This window comes from Macadamia integrifolia, chromosome 12 (genome assembly GCF_013358625.1).
Source record: "Macadamia integrifolia cultivar HAES 741 chromosome 12, SCU_Mint_v3, whole genome shotgun sequence".
NCBI classification, from domain to species: Eukaryota; Viridiplantae; Streptophyta; class Magnoliopsida; order Proteales; family Proteaceae; genus Macadamia; species Macadamia integrifolia.
This window is the reverse complement of record NC_056568.1, coordinates 23105695-23125972: the sequence shown is the minus strand read 5'-3', so window position 1 is coordinate 23125972 and position 20278 is coordinate 23105695. Positions and strand designations below refer to the sequence as shown.

General features: G+C 39.1%; 3 protein-coding genes and 1 pseudogene across 3 annotated transcripts; all 4 read left to right on the top strand.

Moving 5' to 3' along the window:
- LOC122057668 overlaps positions 1-4822 on the top strand; it is an 8836-nt pseudogene extending 4014 nt beyond the window's left edge.
- A 583-nt stretch (positions 4823-5405) lies between these two features.
- LOC122057672 (chaperone protein dnaJ C76, chloroplastic) lies at positions 5406-10173 on the top strand. The gene is made up of 7 exons (XM_042619866.1): positions 5406-6300; positions 6401-6481; positions 6632-6669; positions 6848-6927; positions 8478-8561; positions 9454-9562; positions 9654-10173. The coding sequence occupies exons 1-7, from the start codon at positions 6001-6003 to the stop codon at positions 9793-9795; spliced, it is 834 nt and encodes a 277-aa protein (XP_042475800.1). The 5' UTR covers positions 5406-6000; the 3' UTR covers positions 9796-10173.
- A 2666-nt stretch (positions 10174-12839) lies between these two features.
- On the top strand, positions 12840-17501 carry LOC122057016 (kinesin-like protein KIN-14S). Its single transcript, XM_042618998.1, has 11 exons — positions 12840-13005; positions 13105-13155; positions 13356-13486; positions 13580-13679; positions 13783-14046; positions 14223-14502; positions 14627-14788; positions 15164-15417; positions 16012-16175; positions 16289-16402; positions 16509-17501. The coding sequence occupies exons 1-11, from the start codon at positions 12999-13001 to the stop codon at positions 17202-17204; spliced, it is 2223 nt and encodes a 740-aa protein (XP_042474932.1). The 5' UTR covers positions 12840-12998; the 3' UTR covers positions 17205-17501.
- A 1033-nt stretch (positions 17502-18534) lies between these two features.
- Positions 18535-19311, top strand: LOC122057169 (40S ribosomal protein S16). Its single transcript, XM_042619181.1, has one exon. The coding sequence runs from the start codon at positions 18610-18612 to the stop codon at positions 19042-19044; it is 435 nt and encodes a 144-aa protein (XP_042475115.1). The 5' UTR covers positions 18535-18609; the 3' UTR covers positions 19045-19311.
- Positions 19312-20278: the final 967 nt, after the last annotated feature.

The window sequence follows — 20278 nt, the reverse complement described above, 5'->3', positions numbered from 1 at the left end:
GGGGGGGTAAAAAGACCAAGTATTTAATTTTTTTTTTTCCCCTTTTTAGTCCATGGATCCAAGTGTGATCTCACTTGAAACCCATTTTTGGAGTAGGGAGTTACACCTCTTGCTTCTTCTTTCCCAGGATATGCACAACCAAGCTAGGCATCTCTCATAATGGTGGTCTAGTGCCATTGTTGAAGCTTCTTGACTCAAATAATGGGTCTCTACAACACAACGCTGCTTTTGCACTTTATGGTCTTGCAGACAATGAGGTAGGAGTTCTCAAGATTGTCTGCTCACTGAGAATGCATTTTTGGTTTTACTTAGCTTAGTTCTTAAAGCTGATCGTTCTACATTAAGTTATTAAATTAGTAAAACCTGTTACTTTTCATCCTTTCAGGACAATGTTTCTGAATTTATCAAAGTAGGAGGTGTTCAAAAGCTGCAAGATGGAGAATTTATTGTTCACGTATGCTCGTGTACCTTTATTTATTTTGTGAAATAGCTTCAATCCTTCGGTTGGCTCCTGAGTGTATAGGTGATGTCTTTAATTTCTTAAATAATTTTTTTTTGGGTATATGTGATGTGTTATTGCCACTATTATATGATTTTCAATGATTGAATTAGTGATTAACTACTATAGCAACCTCAAAGTTTTTCTCATGTTCGTTCCATCATAGTTTGCTGCATCAGTATTTTTATCTAGATTCTATAATTGCGTTACAGGCAACAAAAGACTGTGTGGCCAAAACACTGAAAAGACTAGAGGAGAAGATCCCTGGAAGAGTGAGCCATTCTACTGTTCATCACTAACTTCTATCCTATGAATTTTTGGGGATGATATTGGTCAGAAATCTGTACATCAGTATAACGGATGAACTTAGTCTACTTATCCAGTAAATGATTGTTCTTCTTCGGGGCAGGTATTGAAACATTTGTTATATCTGATGTGCGTTGCAGAGAAGGCCGTCCAAAGACGAGTTGCTTTGGCTCTTGCTCATCTTTGTTCACTTGATGACCAAAGAACAATATTCATTGATAACCATGGTGGGCTTCTCTTAGTGTCATACCCTTTTGATATTCTTCCAACCTCTGGGCTTTTTGGTGTACAAGCTCTCCTTAGTTTGTGCAAGACTATTTACTTTAAGCTTTGACTACATTATTTCCATGCAGGGCTAGAGTTGCTTTTGGGGCTTCTTGGGTCTACAAGCGTAAGGGAACAACTGGATGGTGCTGTAGCCCTGTACAAGTTGGCTAACAAAGCCACCACTCTGTCTCCTATGGATGCAGCTCCTCCATCTCCAACGCCACAGGTGAGATTCCTTGTCAAATGATTATGTGTCATATTGGAATCCTTCAAAGAGATGAATGAGTTTTATTTGTATTCAACCATTTCTTGATTTGTTTGATTAGTTGTTTTTAATGGCCAGATTCTTGTTATGTATTACTTGCACATGTAAGTTCCTCTGCTGGTGTTATCTTTTACCTATGCTACAGCCGAGGCCTAATTACAACCTCGCCTTTCATGCAGCTCTATTGATTGTCCTATTTCAATTTCCTGAACTCCTTGACCTTTTTGTTTTTTTTTTGTTTTTGGTGACCCAACCCAAATTTTGGATAAATGTTTTTCTTCAGCTTTTGGGTAGCTTTTTGATTTAGTATTTTCTATGGGAAGCACTTAGTTTGGAATTTTATGTGACACGTGAGTTTCAAATTTGGAAATAAGCACTTGAAAACTTGACACTAATGCATAATCATTAATTAGAAGCCAAAAGGTTATTTTGTTGGTCCGTAAGCTTAAATATAGTGCATAATCACAAGCCAAATTCAGAGCACTAGGCTGGTCGCTTCTTACTTTTCCATTTTCGGTTATGACTTCTCACATGAATGCTGCCAGCATGTACCTCATGATATAGATGTGCTGTCAAGAAATATAATAGTTTCTTTAGAGTTTGGATGAAAGTGGGTTAGGGTATGGTACTTACCCTTGATTCGTTTGTATGTCTCTATCTATACCCCCTTATGTTGAATGTTTTCAAATGCCAAGTTACCTATCCGGTGTATTATTTTGGTAGTAAATGCTAAGTGATGACTTCTCAGAGAGATGTCATTCTCATTTTGTTAATTACTCGTCTCTGAGGTTGTGCCCTATGTTTATTTCGATTGTTGCTTTTACTTCAACCATTAGTTTTGTCCTAGTTTCACATTAAAGTTTTCATGAAACCTATTTACATTCTAAATCTTTACTGTAGCTCTTTGTCCAATTAGAAAATAATGCTTTCAGTTTCTCTGTTTGTTGACACAAACGATTCTTGCTGCAGGTATATTTGGGTGAGCAATACGTAAATGATGTGACGCTATCGGATGTTACCTTTCTTGTTGAAGGTTGTAAATTATTCCTTGCATGGTTAGATTCAGCTAATATGTATTCTGCCTGCTTCATGGGTTTAAATTTTCTTGTCAGAATTTTCAATCCATGTCAGTGTCTTTGTTTGGATAAGAGGCATCTGTGGATGCTAACTAATAGAATTTTCTTTCTACTCAGGTAGACGGTTCTATGCCTGCAGAATTGCTCTTCTTGCTTCTTCGGACACATTTCGTGCAATGTTTGATGGTGGCTATAGGGTATGCAAGCTATAGTTTGAACTTTGCTTGGACAATTTCTCCTATGACATTAGGTTTTTTGTGTGTCTCCATTTCTCTCCAAACATGACTGCATGCTGTGATTCTTTTCCTTTTCTGTGAAAAAAATAGTTGGTACTGATGATGAGGTTGTGCCGCTATTGTCGTCAACTGATCCAATTAATTGATGAATCACTGACATGGAGCACAAGGACAGTGATGTGTTAAATATATCTGGTAATAATATCTGTTAAAATGCATTGCAGGAAAAGGATGCAAGAGACATAGAGATTCCGAATATAAAGTGGGAGGTCTTTGAGCTAATGATGAGGTTGACATTTGTTTCTAATTTTGTTTTACTGACACGTGTACCTGGTAATCTTCCATGATTTACTGATATTCTTTAAGAAATCAGGTTCATATACACTGGTTCTGTAGATGTTACATTAGATATTGCACAGGATCTTCTTAGGGCTGCAGATCAGTATCTCTTGGAGGGACTGAAGCGGCTCTGTGAGTATGCCATTGCACAGGTGAGCAAAGAACTTAAGTTTGATAGTTGATTATTATTCACCTCCCTTCATCCTCTTCCTTTTTTTTTTTTTCATACGATCTTTATATGTTTTATTATTTGCTTAATATATTTATTTTTCTTTTGGTTCAGGATATATCCTTGGATAATGTTTCAACCATGTATGATCTTTCTGAGTCCTACCATGCTATTTCATTAAGGCACACGTGCATCTTGTTTATCTTGGAACAGTTTGATAAATTGAGTGCCAGGCCTGGGTATGTGCTTCCTCTTCCTTGAGTATAGAATAATATTTGTTGTTATATGAGCTAAACTGAAGATAACTTGCAAGTTTTTAAACTTGGAAGGTTTGATTGATGCATATAATACCTAGTATAATTGACAAGGAATGGTTGAAGTATCATATTAAGAATTATTGATGTATATTTTAGTAATTGTTTTCAAGGGTTGCTTTTAATGATATGTGTTGGTTAAACTTTAAGTGAAACTAGTGTTTAGATTAATATGGAAAGATGCTTCGAGGGCAACAATAGCATAGTTCTGTATTTAGATAATGAGTAGAGGGAAATGACTACAGATTTTAAGTTTTTACTGTCGCATGTTTTCACCATGTTTCATTTCTGGTGATACCATATACTTTACAAGGTATATGCTCGTGAGTTTAGGAAATTTCCTATTGAAACATAGGGATTTACCTGCTGCCTTGAGTATGTCTTGCAAAATATGAGGGGATGAATGAAACTGCTTCTTTACCATAATGTTTTCATCATGCAGTGGAAGGACATTTGCTGTCATTCTTTGAATATAATTAAACTACTCAATAGGACATTTCATCTACACTATTTGGGAAACACACACAACACACACACACACACACACACACACACACACACACAGATGTATATGTTGTGTATATTTCAAGGGAGAAAATGTTGTACTTACCACCAGAACCGGATTCCCTCACATTCTCTCTCCATTCTCCTGCCCCCCTTTTGGACAAACCATTTTCTTGCTCCCCATTGTTTATGCTTGGGAAGCGCAGGCTATACTAGTGGCATGGTTATCCTTTCCCCATTTATTAAATATGTTATTTATGTTTCTCTGGATCAAGGTGTGAATGTGTAACTAGTAACTTCTGATCCCATTGTGTTACTGAATTTCATTTGGCAAATTATGTGCAGGCATTCTGATTTGATCCAGATGATAATATCAGAGATATGTAATTACTTCTCTAGAGCTCTTACCACCAAACCTACAAAATACCCAGTTATAGATGATCAGTGCTGATCTTTTCTTGCCAACTAACCATGGATGGGTGATAGAGACTGTAGAGTGGAGGTTCGTGTCACAGATTGCACAGGTGATGTAGAGAATTGTTGTGATGCACCGTCTCCTCCGATATCAGAGTCAGGGGGGCCTGTTAATTGTCTGTAAAGTCCGATATAATCATTTTTCTGCTTCTAGGTAGGAAGGAAAAAAACAAGGCTACCCTGAGGAGGGGTGGGTGGCCTGGCCTGTCCTGTCCTGTCCTCTATTTCTTCCACAGTTTAATGTTTTTCTTGTGGTGTTAGTGACTTTTATCCTTTTTATTTTCTCATTATTTGAGTAACTAAACAAGGTTGTTACACTCTTTCACCTAAATGGTACCACTGGATGAAAACATGAAGCAGGAACATTAACAGATATGTCAGTCCCTACAGTCTGGTTTGTTGCTTCCATCTGATGAAGCATTATTACTGTACAATTTTCCCTCAATTTCATATACCCATTGGAGCGTGGGGCTCCTCTCGAACGGGGACGGCGTCCAGAGCATCAACAATGAAGGGTCCTGCTTGAAGCATACTGTGAAATTGATGTTAGTATGTAATTTGAACTCACACGGTAAAATTAGAAAAGATAAAAATAATGAATGAACAAATTAAAGCTAATTAGAAGTACTGCTGATACATGGTAAGTGGTGAAAAAATCGTAATATGGATATTTACAATGGAAGCCTTTGAAAGCTTTGTATAATCAATGCACATAGGTTTGTGAGATTATACTTCATTATCAATGGAGAATAACCCCAATATCAAAAAGTATAAAACTGTCCTTAAAATTTAAGTGGGGTTACATCCCTTATAGTCTTATATGCCCTTATGTAGGGGTTTTCTGCCCGTTCAACCTCCACATCCCTCTCTAGATTAAACTGGGATAGAATATGAGATATCATACACTAATAAGCTTCAGTGCAAACATGGATTAACCTGGGATTGGGTATAAGATATCATACACGAATAAGCTTCAGTACAAAGAGCAAAGAGGTGCTTTCCGAGCCAATGTTATAGGTCCCCATGGAATACAGTCCCTCCTGCCCTAGAAAACCCTCCCCAGTGCCTCTGATGACCATCGCGGTGGGGAGAGGGTGCTGTTGGTAGGTGTTGCTTGCAAAGATAAAACTGGTAGAGAGGGGGAATCGCTTATTTAGAGGAGCTGATGAAGAGTGCGGAGGGAGAAGCCGAGTTAGTCGAAGCAGAGGGAGAGGACAGAGGAGGACCATTTTTTCCATATTTTTGATCGATCCTTCACTACAGAATGCTGGGCTCACTACAATCCAGCTTCTCTCTTCTTTCCTCAACCATTGAAGAAAAAGAAACCAAAAAGCTTAAGCTCCTTTTGTGGCCAATCCAACCAATTAACTGATGGATTAAATTCAGAATTCACCATTCGTTGATGTTGGATTCTTGTGGGCCATAATTAAAATCTCGTAAGCAATCTAAATTCTCAGCCATATTATCTACGCCAAGCGTTGCTTCCACAGAATCAGAAACACAGAGAATGGAATTTTAGAGAGAGAGAGAGAGAGAGAGAGAGAGAGAGAGATGGGTACCATGTTCCTCAGCAATATAAGCCCGAGTTTCATTCCTTTCCCAAAAGCCGTTAATACCGTCACCAGTGGTGTTAACGGCTATTGTTTCTCCTCTTCCTGGCAGTTCCCAAGGTCTCCAATCCATGGTAATCCGATTCGTTTCCCCTCCTCTTCTCGAATATCTCCATTGACAGTTAATTGCAGAACCAGTGGAGAGGAGGATGACTGGCTTCCGATCTCTTCCCCTTACGATGTGCTTGGAGTCGAGCAGAATTGCTCACCGGCTGTCCTGAAAGCCGCTTTTCGCGCTAGAGTATGAATGGAATCCCAAGTCGTCTTCCCTAAAATTTCAATCTTTTTATACTCTCTGGATTATGGGTTTACTTTCTGTCTGAAATTTTACCCATTTTCAGGTTAAGGAGTTCCATCCCGATGTATGCAAAGATGCTGGTGAATCGGATGTAATGATCCGGCGAGTGATTCAGGCATATGAGGTACTCATCATTAACTAGGAACTACACAGCAACATTTGTTGTAGACAAAGTGGGTGAGCGACCATTAAACTTTCCACCTAATCTTCTTACTGACGCTGGTTGAACTAATGAAGTGCTTTGCTGCAAACTGCTTTTCATTTGGGTTTGCAGCTGTTGTCCAAGTCCCTCCAATTTGAGACCACCGAGAGGTATATTTGGAGTTCTATTTGAATATGTATATGGAAATCTTAGCTGATAATTCTGTTTTATATCTGTTACTATCCCAGGTTCCCAAGAAAATGTCTAGGCAGGCAATTTCTTTATTGTTTTCACTTTAGAGTCCCAAAGTTATTCTATGCTCAATCTTATTGTATGATGCATTTGCAGTGAATGTATAGATCCTTTCGACAAACCAGAATGCGAGGCGTTTGATGTCTTCGTCAATGAGACTCTTTGTGTTGGCAAAGGTACTCAACCCTTAATAGTTAATTCTGTTTCTGTTTAGTTTTTGGTATGGTTGCTGCATTGTCATGTTATGTGACACTTATCCCCAGTGAAGATATGAATAGGAAAAAAATTCGTAGTTTTTGACAGCCTAGACTGGCTGATGGAATGCAATGCAGGCTACTAGATTTGGATGACATCTGCTATAACAGATAACCCTTCGTCAACTCTTCTGGCTGGTTTTTGTGGTTGTTATCCCTCCTGTTACATGGTTCAACTGATGCACTGGCACACTTTAAAAAATGCACAAGTGAGGAGCACCTATGATGCATTGAGTCCATTCTTGTTAGCTGTGTACCCTCATCTACAATCCAACAAGAATTTTCTCCTACAGAATAAACGGGGTGCTACCTTGGATGTCGTATTCTTGAAATACCACCTAGATTTTGAGGCAATATTTCCTGATCCTTTTCATCATCTCTAAAAGAAATATATTTATGTCTCTTAAATTTCCATATTTTACCTCGTGAGCTAGCTAGCTCACCCAATCAGATTTTATGTTGGAAAAATCAATTTCCATTGTGCTTGTTTAGGACTCTAATGTAAGATCGCATCACAAGTGATCCAATTACAGGTAGGATCTTTAGTAAATTGAAGGAGTTAATTTGAATCAACAAACGGAAACAAAACAGTAACTATTTGAACAGAAAACAGTAACTTTTCAGATCTTGAGAAGGGAATGGTAGAATCAATATTTCGCTAATATCTCAAGATCAAACCATCAGAACCAGATTTGAATCAATCTCCAAATTAGGGTTCTTGAATGCCTGGTCATAATTTGAGTTCGATCGGATGTCTGAATTGCTTAATCCGAAAAAAAAAAAACGTGTGACATCCAAATTTTTAGAAGACTTGAAGAAATTCAATGAAAACTTGAAGAACAATACTTACTTGTTATCGGATGAAGAAAATGGCGAAAGAATAAAAAGAAAAGGAGGATTGAGATGGGATGGTGGGATGACTATCTTAGCCTGGGCCTCTCACCCACAGCTATCTCAGTTGTTGAAGAATTCTTTTTCAGAATTTTGGGAGCACAAAGCTGCAATTTCATTGATAAATTCGTGTTCAATGCTATAGGCCCTTACAAACTTATATAGAAGACTCAAAACTGACTCAAACACTAAAAAGGAAAGGCCTAACCCAATCCTTAACTAATTGGCAAACCTAAACTGACTAGAAAACTGAAATAACAAAGAAAATAGACTCAAAACAGGACTCTAACTAATGAATTAAATCTCATTTTCTTACTTTTTACGCATATTTTTAGGCCCATTAAAGTGACTCATTACAAAAAAAAACCCATGGGATCAGAGGCTTAACACATACATAATCCAATCCAATAAAATAAGCCTATTAAGTGACTTATCTTCATCAGACTCCCACGGTGAACAATTACTTTTCTTGATGGTTCTTCAGAGAACTAAACATCTTAAATGAAGCACATCCACTGGCTTCCCATTGTGCTTGTTTAGGACTCAATGCTAATGAATTTTTGTATGCTTTTTCTATGCAGGATGTTCGTTTTCATGTGTCAAAAGAGCACCCAACGTGTTTTCTTTTGTTTCTTCAACTGGTACTGCACGTGCAATGAGTCAAGGTCAGATATAATCTTTTGATCTCCTAATGCAGGAAAGCCTCTTCCTCCTAATGCGTAGAAGGCTCTCATCCTTTAATGAATGAAAAGGAAACAAACAAACAAACTTGCCGGAATGCCATCTTTTTTCTGAAGGCGAAGGAATGAATAAGATGATATAAAACCCAACGTTAGATATTTGGCATTAGAGATGCATTTAGGAGAAGGGGGAGGGGGGGAGGTTTTCACGACATTCTGTAAATATTAACATATGCATATAGAAGTATCCCTTTCTTGATAAACAAAAATATTTTACCTTAATCTCTGATTTATGATCAGCCAGAGTGCATATAGAAGTATCTTTTAGCCTAGCAGGATGTTTATATGTAAGAGGTTGCATCCAGAATAATGATTAGGTTGGATGGTCAGAAGAATATAGTTAATATGCCCGTAAAGATACTGACTAATGTCCATCAACTTATAATGCAGAGTTAAAACTTTCTTGTGGTCTGGATACCCATGCCATTCATTTTACCCACCATAAAGATATGGTTTACTTTTACAGTTTTACTGGAACTTGAAATGGGAATGCATCCAATATCTGTCCAGTTACGCATCTGCAACCTCAAGCATTGCAGAGTCTAAGTTCATTATTTAATTTGGATTTCTAATAGTTATGCCGCAAATTTGTATTTTCTCTTGATGGGATCACCGTTTCCCAATTGATGACCCTATCTTTGCTGAGATTCCATATCTTAAACCTTGGAGTTTAGATGAACCTGAGTTCTGGCCATTTTGTCTGTGCCTTAACCCATGTAACAGAGCATGTACCACTACCAACCACCTCATTTGTAGGTTATGTCTACCTTCCTCTACTCATGATTTCATTTTCCAAAACATTTTTTTATTTGAGCAGGACATAATGAAGATTACCAAGTCCAACTTGCTGTTGGACAGTGCCCAAGAAAATGTATCCATTATGTTACACCCTCTCAAAGAGTTATTCTGGAGGAGCTACTCGAAAGGTACCACTCTATACTTCTCGGAAAATTTTGCGATTTCTCATTCAACTTTATCACTAACCTTTTTTTTTTTTTTTTTTTTCCCAATTGCAAGTTTCTTGAATGTGCCTTATGACAGTTCTGCTGAGGCAGACTTGCTGTATTCCCTCATTACTAAAGCTCAATTTGAGAACAATAGGTATCAGAAACCCAAGAAGCAACCTAAAGCTTCTGGGAAGCATGTGGATTGGTTTTGACATTTAAATTGTCACTGCAAATGTCCTTTTGCATTCCAAAGTGGTGAGAGCTAGATTGAAATGGATGGATGCAAGAAACCATGTTGCCACTTCCTTGATTGGACGAGTTCAGTGGAGGATGATCGGGTGATTGGTCATGAAACAACCGGAAACAATAGCCATTGAACAAGATATGCCGAGGAGAGTCAGGAGACTGCTTCTATAGATTGAGAAATTCAAACACACTGTTTGCTGTCTTTATGAGTTTATGTACATATTAATAATTGCAAAATTGTATGTATGACTTAACATATCAGGATCACCTTGTAACAAATTATAAGAACTCTGTTTGGCTACATTAATAATATTTTTCAGTAGTATGTAACAATTGGACTGATACGTCTGGGTGCTAGCAAATTATCTCTAAGAAGAGTTCAAATTGAATGTATTCATGCTTAAAAGAATTCAAAATTACATTGTGGACCATTATTGATTCTTGTTCTTATCCTTTGATAGGGTTCACAGGGCACTAAAACTGCTCACTAACCTGTCTTTTCAGTGAACTAAAGCAAGTAACTGCTCACATAGCCTGTCTATTCAGTGAACAAAAGCAAGTAGACGAAGAGCTATAATTCCACTTAAACCTGTAAAACCATTTCAAATATCACAAACATGTCAAGATGCTGAAAAAATTGAAATTGAAGAGATGAGTCCACAGGCAAGCTTGAAATAAGTTAATCAGCTTCTTTTCTGATGAGGAGAGAGATTTCTGTCTTAGATAGCACCCAACATACTAGAAGCCAAGTTTTTAATATTGAGCTCTTAATTTTTTTTTTTTTTTTTTGGTAACATTAAATTGAAATATTCAGCTATAAGAATAGAATTCAAACTAGACTTTAACCACCTCCTCCCCCCCCCCCCCCCCCCCACCCCAAAAAAAAAAAAAATAATAATAATAATAAAATAAAAAATTTAATCATGATCCTTGTGAAGTTATTTATTTATTTATTATGGAAATGATCATTCTGAAGTTTTGTATGCTAAAATTTTTGCTCACAGGATACAATGCTTATTAAAAGATAAAAGAGTTTTGCTAACCTCACAGAAATGACCTTGCGAGTTTACTTATTGGCCTATATCCAAACAAAGTTAATGTCAAATCTAAAATATTAGAAAGACTTGTAAAATAAGGGGAATATAAAAGTAAAAACTAATTTAGAACAGTTAAGTGGGCTGTAAGGCTTCTACGGCTCACAAATTTTGTTGGTTATCTATCACCATTTTGGAAAGGAAAAAGAATTCAATCTTATGGCTTTATCTCTTATTGCTGTTAGCAGTTTTGCTATTTGCTAAGTGGTAGTAACTGCCACACCCCCTTAAAACAGAGAGAAAAAGGAGGATTCGGCTCTTCTCCTGAGCACCCATCCCCCAGGTCTTGTCCATAGTTATATTGTCGAGCGTCACGTGTCTAAGAGGTGATCCAACGGTTCTTTCTGTTTCATTTTCCGTGCCTTTGTCAACGCCTTGTTCTCCGTGTCTTCTCTCAAAATATTGGATCAATGTTTGGATACGTGGCGTTCTCCTAGGTAGCTATAGGTCAACCTGGGCGATGGGAGCTCAGGTGAGGAGCCGGATCCAAAAAAGGAATAGTGTGAAGAGTATAGGAAAAAGTATTTCTAGTCTAAGCTACACCCAGAAGGGTGATGTGGTAATTTCAACCACATTGATATCTAAAATTGGTTTTAGATTAGATGTGCAACAAATATTAGACTTAGGTTCACCCATACACACTTCATTGTATTGGTGGATTTCCTGATATTTTTAGTCATTTATGTATTTTCAGGTTTTTTTTTTTTTTTTTTTTCATTTCTAAATAGATTTTCAAAACTTTATTTTGCTACTTAACCAACTCTAGTTTTCATGAAACTTAACACATAGAGATCATCTTCAAACTTGGCAGACTAGAAAGTACTAGTTTATAAATAGAGTGGGTGGTAGCATAACCATCGTGTTGCCAAGCCTAGTAACACAGCTTATCATTTTACATAAAAGAGAAAATGGTGAAATACTCTTGTCACAAGGGTCTATTATTTGCCAAACCTCATAAGACACTTATTTTGCCACATGGACAAGTGATGTGTCACTAATGGATAAAGATGAGGATATGAACTAGATCAAACATGTGTCAAGTTTCGATGTCGAATTTAATCAAATAGCCCTCATGAATGTATGTGTACTCTAACCATTATTGTTTACTCTCTGAAATTTGTGCAAGAGCAAACAGCTTATATATGATAACTATGATAATGTTCATTTCAGACCTGTCTTGTGGCTTATGAAAATATCACAAATGCTTGTGACACCAACAACTACCTTAACTAGATTCATTGGAAATATAAATTATGAACGAGAAAATATCACAAATGCTTGTGACACCAACAACTACCTTAAATAGATTCATTGGAAATATGAATTATGAACGACTTATTATTCTCATCGGAAGATATGTTGAGATTCCCTTTTTTTTTCAACCACCGTCAAGGAAGAACTAAGGCCTTCGAATAGTGTTAGTGGGGGGATACAATCAACCAGTGGTGGCCAATGATGGCTATTGTTTTCCTTCACCCATAATTACCGTAGTTGGAAAACTTTCTCCAACCCCTTTCCTCAAAAGCTACCAATGCAAATTCTTACCTCACAAAAAGGAAAACAGGCATTTATGGCAAAACTACGATTCCTTTCCTCAGAGTTACCAAAGCGGAAAAAATAGCATGAAAATTGTTTGCAGCTACTGCATCGGTATAGTGAACATCGAGTGATTGAGAGCTGCTTAGGGCATGCGCCCAAATGCTCTCAACCACTGATTATTCACTGCATCTCACCACTCACTGCAACAATTTGAATTCAAAAAAACAACCAAGACCCATTGGGTCAAGATCCACCTACGGAGCCTCCATAACTAGCCGTTAACATATCACTCGATCCAACGGCCCATGTTTGTTTGCAATTCAAACTCGAATTCAGTCATAATACTGTATACTATATGACCGTTAGAGCGTCTAGGCCGCCCAAGAAAATCTCTCTCTCTCCCCCCTTTGCTCTCTCTCTCACCTTCTCACTCTCTTTCCTTCTCTCGCTCTGCGATCCCACTCCTGTCCAGCAAGAGCTCTGGAATCGGGCTTTGGTAGAGCAAGAGCTCTGACTTACAGGAAGAAAGCAACGCCATGGAAGGTAAAGAGATACCCTAAATCCTATCGTTTTCTTATTTTGATTTTCTTTAATTAATCTCTGTAGAATCGAATGATCTGAGACTGATAAATATTTTTTCAGATCAAACCCTAGAAACCGTCATGGAGAAATGCGATGTTGTTTCAATTCATGGTATGAACTTCCTCCGATTTGTCGTTCTTCTGGTTTTCTTATGTTCTTGACAGAAGTGCTATTGATAGCGGTTTATGAGTAACCCTAAGCGTAGATTGCTTTATCCTTTATTCGGTCACGTCTTTCTTCCATTTCCGTCTTTCCTTTTGCTCCTGCTCCGATTAACGGGTTGACCTAAAGTGATTTGGCTGACGTTTCAGACCAAGCCCAAGAAAATAACAATAAAGGGAAGGACGATGATTTTTCAAATCAACTCTGTGAAATTTCATCAAATCGGGAACGGAACCCTCCCATTTTGCAGAGGATTGATTCTTTGAGCACCAAAATTCAGGTAATTTGTGAGGCGACACCTTTCGTAAGAGGAGGAACTTTAAATAAAAAAAGCGGATCTGATTCCCCCCCCCCCCCCCTTTTCCGCTTCCAGGACTTGAAGAGCGAGCACGGGGTTCTATCTGGTGAAGTGAAGGGCTTCGTGACAGAATCTTTTCCTGGCTCCGATGTTTTGTCGGCTCTTCAGTCTCTCAGTATGTTTTCTTGGATCCATAATTGTCCTACCGTTCTGTTCTCCGCAGCTATATCTGACCACTGTTTAAGGTGATTTACTGTTCACTTTTATTGGTCTACCAGGTACTGAACATGAAACTCTGAAGAAGAAATATCTTGAGGAGTTCTCTGAGCGGAAGCGGCTCTACAATGAAGTAATTGAGCTTAAAGGCAACATTAGAGTCTTCTGTAGATGCAGACCTCTAAATCAAGATGAGATTGCCAGTGGTTTCTCTTCTGTGGTAGATTTTAATGCGTGTCAAGATTCTGAGCTACAGATTATTTGCTCTGATTCGTCCAGGAAGCAATTCAAGTTCGACCATGTCTTTGGTCCTCATGACAATCAAGGTAACCTTAGGAGAGAGAGAGAGAGAACTCTTTATCAAGGTTTGAAAATGAAGACCCTAAAATCGGTTTGTAGATCCCTAACCCTACTGATAGAATAGGCCTGTCCCCATTCTTGAAACCTTGTCTTTATTGATGTATGTTATGGTGTTTAAGCCTTGTTTTTCATAAATGTGCAGAGGACGTTTTTGCACAGACGTCACCTGTGGTGACTTCAGTTCTAGATGGGTTCAATGTCTGCATTTTTGCTTATGGGCAGACAGGAACTGGGAAGACATTTACTATGGAAGGAACACCTGAAAATAGGGGAGTTAATTATAGGGCATTGGAGAAATTGTTCCGGATTTCTGAGCAGAGAAGCAGTACCACGAGATATGAATTGTTTGTGAGCATGCTAGAAGTTTACAATGAGAAGATAAGGGATCTTCTTGCAGAAAATTCCAACCAACCTCCGAAGAAGTAAGTGCTCGCTGTTAGGCTTTTAAAAATCAGCAAAAAAACTGAGTTGTATCTGTTTCAATTTAAAATTAGAGATGAGAAAAGGAGGCTTATGTTTTGTGGGTTTCTTGCAAAATTTATGAAGGTTGGAGATAAAGCAAGCAGCAGAGGGAACACAGGAAGTCCCTGGGCTTTCCGAAGCTCGTGTTTATGGCATAGATGAGGTGTGGGAACTTATAAAGACTGGAAGCCAAATCCGATCCGTTGGATCAACTAATGCTAATGAGCTTAGCAGCCGCTCACACTGGTATTTTATCTAATCTACCTTTCATATGAATATAGTTCTATTATTCCCTCCCTCCCCACCCCCACCCCCACCCCCACCCCCCTTTAAAAAAAAACAAAAGTATAGGCAACTGCAACTCTTAAAATCTGTTCGTCTTACCACCACTCTCTGGTTTAAATCCCGTTTCTTCTATCCCAGGATTTAACATTCTCCACAAAATATTTATGCATTCTGTATCCTAAATCCAATATAGTCTAACATGCTGAACTTTTAGTTATGATGTCTAAAATAGTTGCTTTACAAGGTCCTCAGTGAAATCACAGAGACAGATAATGAAGGTGTAAGTGACCATAATATCCTATTCACTGTACTAATTTTCATCTTGTGAAAGCACAGTTTGTTGCGAGTAACTGTTAGGGGAGAGAATTTGGTAAATGGGCAAAGGACCAGGAGCCACCTCTGGCTGGTTGACTTGGCCGGAAGTGAGCGAGTTGGGAGGATTGAAGTTGAGGGTGAAAGGTTGAAGGAGTCTCAGTTCATTAACAAGTCTCTCTCGGCACTTGGCGATGTTATCTCTGCTCTGGCAAACAAGACAGCCCATATACCTTATAGGAACTCAAAGCTCACCCATTTGCTGCAGAGCTCTCTTGGTGAGCTTCTTCTCTTTTTCTCTTTTGGAATTTATTTCATACTATGTGATTTGCATTTTATCAGTCTATCATTCAAAAAGTCCTAGAATATCTTATTCCTGTGGATGTCTAGGTCCATGAACTATTTAATGGAAAATTAGCCAAATCAGGGCACTTGATTTGGCTAATTTTATAGAAATATCTGAAATGTGGTTTCAGATGCAGCATCATGTTTCATTTTCTTACAGATTGTACCTCCAAATGTTTTAGCCCTTGCAGAATCTTTTTTCATTTTCTTACAGGTTATACCTCCCCCCTTTCTCTCTTAAAATAATTGGGGGGAAAAGAATCTATACATCCTTGTACATAAGAATGTCTTTTTATAATTCATAAAAGCCTTTGGAGGTCTTTCGTTTTCTAATTGACAAGGGCTAAAACATTCATTTCACATGAAGTTGCTTTTTGTGACTAGGATGCCAGAATTCTTTTTCATACAAAGCCTATTTGTTTGATCCTTGATTAGTAAGGGTCTATTTGGGTTAGTTCATGAGATCTCACATTATCATATTCTCATCTCTTTTCACTGTTTAAGACTAATCAGAACCTAAAATACAGGAGGAGACTGCAAGACACTCATGTTTGTTCAAATAAGCCCAAGTGCTGCAGACTTGGGAGAGACCATATGCTCACTTAACTTTGCTAGCCGTGTCCGAGGAATTGAGCATGGCCCTGCCCGCAAACAGGCAGACCCCACTGAACTTCTCAAGTACAAACAGATGGTAATGATTTGTTCTACCACAACAATGATAAGAATGACAAAGAGAAATAGGACCAAAAATTGAATTTTCCATCACCTAATATAACTTGATTATCTTGTTAATTGTGCTTACAGGCCGAGAAGCTAAGACAGGATGAGAAGGAAACAAAGAAGTTACAGGATAGCTTACAGTCACTGCAGTTGAGGTCTGCAGCGCGGGAACAACTTTGCAGAAGCCTTCAGGAAAAGGTAATTGTAGTTCATAGGAAGGACTATCATTTTCCCTTTGGAGGCATTTAATTTCAGTAAGCTTCAGTCACAGTATAAAGGATAAATTTTTCAACCTATGCATCAGGTTAGAGATCTAGAGAGGCAACTGGCAGAAGAGGGGAAGACTAGACTTCAGCAAGAAACTAGAACTTCTGTTAAATCATCAGCATTGACACTTCAACTAAGTGAGAGCACAAGGGAGAAAAAACCACCACTGGCTCCCTCAAAGGCGAGACCGCCACTAAGAGGAATCACCAACCTTTTGCCTCAGTCTTCAGCTCCACCCAGGAAATATAACATTGCCACATCCAACTCAGTGGAGGACAAAGAGTCTAAGACAACAACTAACACAAAGACTCTAATGAGACCAAGAAGGATATCAATTGCTGTTGTTCGAGCACCTACTTCGGCAGCAACCACGCAAGTTTATCAGCCCAAGAGACGAGTGTCTATTGCAACAACTCGCCCTGATTCGATGATGACACCAGCCACCACTTCCAGCAAGATGGGGGGGGGCCGGCTTTCATTTGTAAGGGATCCACAGAAGAATCGGAGGGTCTCTCGGATATTCTCACCATTGCGGGAACTTAGAACTGCTGCTACATCTGAGGCAACACCAGTTGGCAACAGGAGGAAATTCTTGAGCAGTCCACCAATGCAGGTTGGGTCATGGAAGCCGAAGCATCCTACAGTGTTAGCTTTACAAAGGAGACAATTTGTGTGGAGTCCACTCAAGCAGAGACGCCTGAATAATGAAAGGAAGTCATTGTTGCCTTCCTGAGTTTCGGAGGACTGTGTTGTAGTAAGAGATTCGAGTTTCAGGTGAATCATCTGTTCATCATCTCAAAGGCAACCCGATTAGTCTCCGTCCTTTTTTGGGGGTCCAATATCAACTTCATCTTATGATTGTTATTGTTCCGTCTGAATTGTCCATGTAAAGAGGCTGAAAAACCTCAAATGTGTGATCCTTGGTGGAAGTCATCTTTTGGATTTTTTTGGTAGGGAGATCCTCAACCAAAAGACGGGGAAAAGGAAAATATATTGTACAGAGATCAACTAATTTAGAGTTCCTCAATCATTTTTTCTCTCCATATGAAAGATGAAGTAGTAAGCCTTGCAGGATTAAACTTAAGATTGTGAATTTTATCCTTAAATAAGGAGGTAGGCAGTCCATCGGTAAGGAAATCATATGTAGATGTAAGATAACTATAATTGGAACGATTGCAAAAAATCACAAGCATAAACATTACAGGATTTTGGCTACATTACAAGCATAACATCAGAACTGATCTAGCTAAAGGCCTCGAGTTGTTTATCAAGAATAATCCAACAGATTTTTACCATATTTTCATAGGTGAAGTAGAAAAGGTGCAAGAAACTTACCATTGGGGTTGTCGGTTGTTTGGAAGGAAAGTAAAATAGTTCTGTTTGTGACTTAGTTCACCTTTTGAATGCTGTTTGCATCCACTTCATTTCTTCTAACAGACGTGCTCCTGCTCTTAAGTCAAGGTTTAAAAAATGGGGACTGGATCCGATCTGGAATCGGCTCCTCTCCTTAGTGCCCATCACCCAGGTCGGCCCATAGCTACTTGGGCCAGCGACACATGGGAGGTGATGATTCAATGGTTTGAGAAAAGCGTGGAAAATGAGGCACTGATAAAGGCTTGGAGAATGAGACATCAAGAACCATTGGATCATTGCCTTGCCATATGTCGCTGGCCCAAGTAGCTATGGTCAAGACTTGGGTGACAGGCGCTAAGGAGAGGAGCTGGATCCGATCCAGATTGCCCATCGATCAAAGTTCAAATATGAAGAATCGGCAAAGGGCTCGGCCTCAACAGATTCTGATTTAGCCGGATCGGCCACTTTAGATCTGAATCGGCCGATTCCACCAATACAATCCCGATTCTTAGAACATTGCGATCATCAGCCATGGCGGCCGATTCCGGTTCCGCTTCGTCATTCTTCAAATGGGTTTTCATGCAAATAGCCACACTACAGGGGGCTATTTGTAATTTATATAAATTTTGGGGTAAGAAAGAAATTTGCGTACTCGAATTATTATAGACGGTAATCAGTGTCTATAAATGCTGGAAGAATCATTAAACCTTCGACAAGCTTCACAATTCGTTTCCGTAAGAAATTTCGAGTCGTTAGGGTTAGGGCTCCAGGAAGGGTCATCAGCCATGGCGGCCGCCGTCGAGTCCGTACAATGTTTCGGGAGGAAGAAGACAGCCGTGGCGGTCACCCACTGCAAGCGTGGGAGAGGTTTGATCAAGATTAATGGGTGCCCGATTGAGTTGGTGGAGCCGGAGATCCTCCGCTACAAGGCCTACGAGCCGGTCCTTCTGCTTGGGCGTCATCGCTTCGCCGGCGTTGACATGAGGATCAGAGTAAAGGGTGGAGGTCACACTTCTCAGATCTACGCGATCCGTCAGAGTATCGCTAAGGCCTTGGTCGCTTACTACCAGAAATACGTGGACGAGCAGTCGAAGAAGGAGATCAAAGATATCCTTGTCAGGTATGATCGTACGCTTTTAGTTGCTGACCCCAGGCGGTGCGAGCCCAAGAAATTCGGCGGTCGCGGTGCTCGTGCGAGGTTCCAGAAGTCCTACCGTTGAGCAAAGAGAACAGGGGAGAGGAGGTTTGTCTGCAGGGATTTTTTTCATGGGTCGAGACTTGCTTGCGTTATTATGTTTTGTTCTGTTTCAGATTAGCTAGTGTTTCTCTAGTAATTGAACATCAAAGATTAGAGTTTTTCAACTATGTTTAAGCTTCATTTTTAAACAATTTTGCGTATGAGTTTGAATCTTCTTATCTATAGTTGACTGTGAACTCTGATTATATGATTTAAGTCCTCAACGAATGTTGTTTCTGTTGAGCTTTAATTTGCTTGATCTGGAACAGCTTCTCGGAGTTTGGAAAGCCTTTATATGTTTATGCATTCCATCGGTGATTTTGAGTTTGGACGATAGTCTATGTGTCACTAGTATTCATCTCTTTGGATGAGGTGATCTTTCTCTGATATCTCTGAACAAACTTAAACTTGGAGATAGTGCAGCTTGGCCTCGTGAGTTTCTTTTCGAGGCAATTGGTGCTCAGTTATTCAGCTTGTGCCACTCATCCACTCCTCTGCAGTTGTTACTGAGTAGGGAAGTTTTTACAAATTCATAAACATTTTTTTGTTCCTGGGTGTCCACATTGGGTACTTGCTAGGGCACAATTCAAGGGGAAAGGACCCAGATCATATCCTTCACCAAATCAACAATCCATGGATTCCATAACACACATTCTCAGAGATTAGGGTTCTCCCACCCGTTTATAATTCCAGATAGCTCAACTTTGTAGCTGCTTGGAAGGTCATTGTTGTTTCTGGCGTAAGAGGAAGGTTTTCTAATTGCTTGTAGAATTAGAAACTATAATGTTCAATTCTCCTGGAGTTGATTCTCACATTTGCTTAAAAGGGCACCTATTCTCACTTTCTCTATCGGTTTGTCTGGTTGGTTTGGCTCTTTATTCTCCAGTACAGTTGGTGGTCATAAACAACAGCAGCAATAGCAACCAGAAATTCCACTCTCTAAAGCAGGTTGTGAAATAGGTGCACAGGTGCTATTACTGTTCAAAGGAGGATGAATTTGTTTGTATGACCCTGGTTCTACTTCATATCGTACCATTTGGCCACGATTTTTCTGGGCATGAGAAGAAGAATGAAACATGTCTTCACTGTCACTGCGATTTGGATGGTTTGATCAACTTGCCTGAAATAAGCCATCAAATTTGGCTTGTAATCTTCAAAATGGTTTACTATCTATCCAACGGTCAAAACCAATTCACAGTATTAATATACCAAAGTAT

What these genes read in the sequence shown, in the direction of transcription:
- LOC122057016 (XM_042618998.1), top strand. An exon ending in GTCGGCTCTTCAGTCTCTCA is followed by an intron (nt 13,680 to 13,782) that starts GTATGTTTTCTT and finishes TTGGTCTACCAG; the next exon opens with GTACTGAACATGAAACTCTG. An exon ending in TGGTCCTCATGACAATCAAG is followed by an intron (nt 14,047 to 14,222) that starts GTAACCTTAGGA and finishes ATAAATGTGCAG; the next exon opens with AGGACGTTTTTGCACAGACG.
- LOC122057672 (XM_042619866.1), top strand. Translation starts at nt 6,001, where the DNA reads ATGGGTACCATGTTCCTCAGCAATATAAGCCCGAGTTTCATTCCTTTC. An exon ending in TGCACGTGCAATGAGTCAAG is followed by an intron (nt 8,562 to 9,453) that starts GTCAGATATAAT and finishes TTATTTGAGCAG; the next exon opens with GACATAATGAAGATTACCAA. An exon ending in CTGGAGGAGCTACTCGAAAG is followed by an intron (nt 9,563 to 9,653) that starts GTACCACTCTAT and finishes CCCAATTGCAAG; the next exon opens with TTTCTTGAATGTGCCTTATG.
- LOC122057169 (XM_042619181.1), top strand. Translation starts at nt 18,610, where the DNA reads ATGGCGGCCGCCGTCGAGTCCGTACAATGTTTCGGGAGGAAGAAGACA.